The following is a 6,522-nucleotide window of genomic DNA, read 5'->3' as shown; positions in this document are numbered from 1 at the left end:
ATGGAGCCAGTCGTCATGCCCTTCCACTCCTCCTCCCCACCTCCACTGGAAGACGAGGAGGCGGGATCAGAGGAGGACGAGTTCGGGGACTTTGGGGGGTTCTCCGTCGTGGTGTCCTGCTCTCATCCTGTCTACGCTGATTCGACTGATTCAGCATCCAGCCTCAGACAACCTCATCCCACCACGAAGCCAGCAGCCATCCATCAACCTAACTGTAGCTTTAATCGCACAGTGGAACAATCCCAACCCACATCCGCTGTGGACCAGAGACGGGTGGAGCGGCAGGATTGTAATGCAGGATCCCGTGTGCACCTCACGAATGGGTACTTTGAAGGAGACCCCAGCTCTGGGACCCACACGGCCTCTGTAGTGGGAGCACGCTATCCCAGCGAGGAAACCGGGTTTGCTGATTTCACTGTGTTTACAGAGCAGGCGGCTCATCCCTGGTGCTGTGGCTTCACTCCCACGGGGAGCAGAGGGCGGTGGGATGTCCGACTGGAACACAACACCAGCAGCAGCTCTGGTGGACAAATCGGCGATCCAGGACAGGAGGTTGTGTTGGACTCTGAGCCGAGATCTCATTGTGCTCACGAGGCAGAAGGAAATGTTTGCACTGAGGTCGAGCACTGTGAGGAAAGAGATGCAGCACTCGTGCAACCATCTCAGGACCGCCGTCAGTCTCAGGAAGCTGCAGCAGCTTTGGATTTTCCACCCGAAGAGCCTCATTCTGGGGGGGAGGAGGAGTTCGGCAAGCCTGGGGACGGTCAGAAGAAAAGGAGGTATAGTTTAAATTCTTTACAAACCACAGAGACGCAGAAGGATGGAGAGTCAGACGAAAAGAGCGTCTCTACTGTCCCCCAAACATTCGGTGTGTACGGGTCTGCTTCAGAGGACCCGGCGTCTTTCTCTGATGATTTGTCATTCGAGTGTCCTTCTGCGGACGTGGAACCAAACGTTTCATCTCTAGGTTCACACGAGGACCAGACTGACTGGGACCAGACTGATGATGAAGACTATTCTGACTTCTCTGTCAACGACAGCGTGGCCAATCTCTTTCGGTCCGAGGCAGAGAAGGGTTTTCATTACTGCGACCAATCTGCTACTCAGGAAACCCGTGCTACCTCCAGCCAGTCTCGACCTGGAACACACACAGACGGCACATGTTCAAATGTCAAAGACCACGAGTGTGTCCAAACGGCCGATGCAGCGGTGCAGAGTCTGGGAAACCTCCCGCCCAGCGACAGCTTTGCCGATTTCTGCTCGGCGCCTACGCAGGAGGAGGGAGAGGGGTCGTGGGCAGAGTTGAAGGACCAGAGAGCTCTGGAGGAGGAGGAAACCTGGACCCGGTCCAGAGAGCCAGTCAGCAGCCTGCAGACCGCTGAGGAGGAGCAGGACCGGGATGGGAAACACGGGGTTTCCAGGAGGAACAGCTGTCAGGTGGGAGGCTCTTTATGATGATACTTAATTCTTATTGGCCAGAAGAAAATGTATTTTTAAGAGCTTGTCCTGGATTATGGGTCATTATGTAGTCTGTTTATTTATAACATGCCAGACAAACGTTCTAAATACTTCACAGGCAATAAAATAAAAGCTTAAAGTCGATCAAAAGATCATCATGGATATTTGATTTATTTAAATGAACCGTCTCCCGTTTTCTTTCTCTGGCTAGGCGTCACTGTCCTGCCGTGTCCAGCAGCTTCTCATGGCCAGTTTTCCGGAGGTAGAGGTCCCCGCTGATGAAGGAGAGGAGGAGGTGCTGAACCTCAATGCTCAGGAGGAGGAGGAGGAGGAGGAGGAGGAGGAGGAGGAGGAGATACCTGAACACCTGAGCCCCAGATCTCAGTGGTGAGGGTGCCTCCCTGGTAATGCTGGTTGATGAAGATGATGGTGATGATGGTGGATATGTAAACGGCAGTTTTCTCTCCTTCCTTCTGAATTTCTCAGGATTCGGCCTCATCAGGACCTCCACGATGCAGTCGGCCTCCGGTTTCAGTGGGGAGGCTCCCACACCAACAGGACTCTGCTCAGGTGCCTCGGTGTGGAGACGCGGAACATTGTGAGTTTAGAAAAACATTTAAAAGTATAGATGTGTATGTACTGGTATTGAAATATGAAATAACAGTTACAGAGAGTTAAGCTTTTGGCCCAGCCCGAGGCCAGATCAATGTAAAGAACTGACAGTATGTGATGTTTGGATCGAATAAAAACATCTGTAGTTGCAGAATAACTTCCCTCCTGTTTGTTGCTTTAGATAAAAGTCTGTTTTCTTTTGTCTCTTTTCAAAGGTGTTCATCGGCATAAAGAAGCAGCCAGTAGCTGTGCCTGCTTTTGCATCCAGTCTGGTGAGTCAACTGCAGGAAATTCATTTAATTCATTAATAAATAAAATAAATCCAAACCTCTTATTATATGTCCTTCCCTTTGTTCCCTCTCCTCAGGGAATGCTAGAGCCCACCAAAGACTCCGTACCAGCCGGGTGTCCTCCTGACACGCAGCAGCCCTCCACACGTTCTACAAAGGTACATTCGTCTTTTCATTTATTCGGTATTAGATTAAAGAAGAAGAGACTAGAGCTGACGGTTATCTACAGAGGGATATGAAGACATCACAGGTCAAACGTTGGTGAACGTGTTGTTTTTAACCAGTTCAACTGTCATAAGTCTGTTTCTAGAGCAGAAATGTCCAGGTCTGCACAGCTGCTATGTGGGTAAACAGCCACTAGATGTCACTAAAGACGTGTGTTCCTCTGCTCGCTCCAGTAACCGTCGCTCCACTGATGCATCTCCTTCAGTGACCGTTTTTAAATGTTGTCTCCTCCTGTGCGTAGGAGGCGCTTCCTTCCAGCCAGCTGGACTGGAGCAGCCGTGGCCTTAGCCGCTCTCAGGACGGTACGTCCCCCCGCCGAGCCCCTCACTTCTGGGGCTGGAAGTAGACCTCCTCCTCCCCACTTCATCCAGGGCATGTTCTGCCTTTTCTTTTCTTTAACGCTGTGTTTCCCTCCAGTCGCTCAGGATTTCTTTCTCGTGAATGACAGAGATGGATCCAGTGTTGAGAAGTCACGTTTCTGTCTTTATTATCTGTCCAAGTTTGCAGATTTATAAATATCCAATAAGTAAGACAAGAACTTTACTGTGAAACATCTACCGGGGGAAACACTGTGCTGGCTCCCTCCTCCCTCCTTCCTCTGTCTCCTCTCGTGTCCCATCTTTACCTGCAGCCAGAGCAGAATTGATCTCAGTATTTATCAGTTATTTTGGGGAAACACTGAGGTGTTCATCTCGACTTGGTAACACTATGAGTGCGTACTGTTACTCGCTATGTGATTATTCTGGAAGTTGTTTATTTAAAGTAGAACCAGAATACCTGAGGGTAATGCTGAATAAAGCACGAAACACCAAATGAAGTTTGCATGGTCATGAAATGTGCCGTGACGATCTAACGGTATCCAAAGAAGCATTTAAATTGAATGTGCTGGTGGCCAGTTGGACTCTTCCAGTGTTAATACTTCTCCCAGTGCATGACTGTTACACTCATCAAATTATTTATTTGACACAAAAGTGTCGATTTATTTGTTCATATTAGCTCGTAAAAAGGTTTTTGTTGAAGAGAAACCCCAAAAGATAACAAAACAGCATCAGAGTCGTTCTTTGCTCAGGACATATTTGATTTATTGATTTGTTGATAATCAGATTTGTGTTTTTTGATCAGTATTTACACACAAAGTATTGTAATTCATGTCTGTTACAACATGAGTGAGCTTCCTGTATGTCGGGAGTCTTCTTTGGTAAATTTTATATAATTCTCTGGAGCTTCATGTATTTATTTGTCAGTTATTGAGAAATGATGAAGGAGCCTAACTCCATCTAACAAATACAAACAAATAACAAAAGAGACAAGAACAAAAGCTTTTAACAGGAAGTGTTTCAAGTTGTTAAACTGGTTTGTTGTTGCTGCTGGTCAAACTATTTACATATTAAATATTAACTGCCCACAATCTGACACAACTAATGTCTGCAGCTTATTCTGCAGACATTAGTTGTGTTATACAAATGTATAAATAACGAAGTATAAAGAAAATCTGATGTTAGCCGTCACTCGTAAAGACAAACCTAGAAAGATAAAGAGCAAGAAGTGTTAAAAGTGACTTTAACTTTGGGCTGTCGGTTCCATCGACATCTTTTTTTATTAACGCTAAAAGAAAAGGATATATATATATATATATGTATATATGTATATATATATATATATGTATATGTATGTATATATTCTTTGGTTGGTCGTGTTAAATCTGTCTTCAGGGTTTTTATTCTGTGATTATGATTAATATGTGGGAGATTATTGTCATAATAGAAATAATTGTTACTGCTGTCACTTTATGCTGTTTGTTTATTTATTTATGTTCGCTCCCTGTGCACTGACTCATAACACCTTATGAGCATGAAGGAGTGTTTATTTAAAGTGAATCATACCTGAAACTCACTCAGTATTTCGTTACCAATCAAAAGTGTTTCTACGACTGCAGCTGCAGTGTTTCACAATGAGTTGTGCCTTTTATGCAGCAATTGTTTTCTAAAAACTTTATAGTTTGTGAACAGAAATCTTTCCTTTTTGCTCAAATCCAGATTTAATTCACCGCAATAAGGAACTTCAGTGAATCCTTAAATACTGAAATAAATCAGTGGATCCTTTCTGCTCGTGTCGCTTCTCTTTCCTCAGCTTCACTGCTTGTTTTCTCTGTGGTCGAATGTAAAGATGTATTTAAACATCGACACAGCTCGTTGGGGTTCACTTACTTTTCTTTCAACAAGTCAAAAGATGTAAAAGAGTTGAGAGTCCACTCTCTTTAGAGGAGCTGGATCAGTGGTTCCCAACCTGGAGGCCGGGCCCCAAAAGCAGATTTGCATAATCACACACTTCATACACAAGTCTGTTTATGAAACTATTTAAAAAGATGCATGTTTTTTTGTTCTTACTACAACAATAGAACACCAATATAGATCAGGCTACACTAATGTTGTCATTATCAAAAAAATTGTTCAACGGTTTGTTGACATTTCCAATAACTCGAGTCAAGTTCCCAAAACTTTATTCATGTTGACGAAACTGACGAGTTACATTCATTAAATATTCATTGAGAACACTCGACTCATTCATTTTCTAAATCTCTTTATTTCAATTGAAGATTTGTAGTTTTTTTTAGGGTGATGACATCATAAATGGGGGGGGGGGGATCTATTAGGTCACAAATCTTGATCTACCAATAAGAATGATTAAAAGGTGGCGTTTGTCCCGCCCTCACAGGTGCAACAAAGCTAACAGGAGACTCAGGAAGATGTCAATCAATTGACTTATTTTTGCATGTAATTAAGGGGAAAGTCATACTTTTAGGCATCTTTTTTGACTATTTGTCACCGGAGTCTTGTTATTTCCATGTGCAGATTATTTTTGGTGACCTCTGATTATTAAAATAAGTTGGAGAACAACAACTTTGCATGGCTTTGTTTGCAGTGTTTGTTTCTCTCGGTCGTCCCCACTGCCTCAGTTAAAAGGAAGAAAAACGTTCTCCTTTCATGAACAGTAAATCCAGCCCCCTCCTCCTCCTCCTCCTCCTCCTCCTCCTCACCCACTCTCCCCCCTTGTTAGCACAGACTGCTCTGCTCTCAACCTGGATTATTTTGGTCCAGAGGAGGAGAGCGGATCCTCCAGCAGCAGTCCTCCTCCAGGTCAGGTTTTATTCTCGTTCACCAGGTTTTTTGTTTTAAAGAAACCATAAATATCAACTTTATCTCGTGCCGTGGGTGTATGAGTGTCCTTGACACTCGTTGCATGTTTGTCACACACACACACACTCGCATGTAAAGGAGTTGACCGTGAGCTGTATGAGTTGACCGTCAGCAAACTGGAAACCAACGCCATCAGCAGCCACACGGACGACGCTTTGAACCGTCTGATGTCCACCGCGGAGAAAACCAGCACGTCAGTCCGGTCAGCGCAGTTCTTTTATTTTAATATCATTTTTCAAGCATCCATACAATGAAGCAACATTGATGACACAAGATGTCCTTGTGTGTGTTTGTGCTGTTGATCAGGAGACCTCAGCAGGATAAGGAGGAGCTGAGTCTGGAGGCTGACACGGTGATCGCTGCACTGCCTAACCTGTCCTTCATGCAGGCCACGGTCCTCATGTTCCCAAGCATCCTGCGACCCTAACAATGCTGCTCCCCAAAATAACATTCAAAGGCTTAAATCCACAACCGAGTGCAGGATTAAAATACTGTGAGGAGATCTTCCTGCTTCAGTTGAAACACCCCGCTCTTAAAAAATGTAAGATCTGTGTCAGAAGAGCACTAATATAGAGTATATCAGCTCATGCATTCATTTCACTGAACAATAATCTTTAAAAGGCAAAGGAGGTTTTATTCTTGTTTTTATTACTCTTCTTAAAGCCGAGTGTCGTGCTTTATTTTGGTGACACATTTATTCCCTCTCGAGGCTGTTATGTTTGATTGTGTATTTATTTTTA

General features: G+C 44.4%; 1 protein-coding gene across 1 annotated transcript; it reads left to right on the top strand.

Moving 5' to 3' along the window:
- Nucleotides 1-6,209, top strand: aftphb (aftiphilin b; the record flags this gene model as incomplete). Its single annotated transcript, XM_079280107.1, has 9 exons — nucleotides 1-1,437; nucleotides 1,670-1,845; nucleotides 1,945-2,056; nucleotides 2,286-2,342; nucleotides 2,438-2,578; nucleotides 2,827-2,887; nucleotides 3,003-3,054; nucleotides 5,895-5,984; nucleotides 6,089-6,209. 9 exons carry the CDS (start codon nucleotides 1-3, stop codon nucleotides 6,207-6,209), a joined length of 2,247 nt encoding a protein of 748 aa, XP_079136233.1.
- Nucleotides 6,210-6,522: the final 313 nt, after the last annotated feature.

Source organism: Melanostigma gelatinosum (genome assembly GCF_949748355.1).
Source record: "Melanostigma gelatinosum genome assembly, chromosome: 12".
NCBI lineage: Eukaryota > Metazoa > Chordata > Actinopteri > Perciformes > Zoarcidae > Melanostigma > Melanostigma gelatinosum.
Note: the sequence above shows the minus strand (reverse complement) of the source record. Positions and strands in the feature narration are given on the sequence as shown.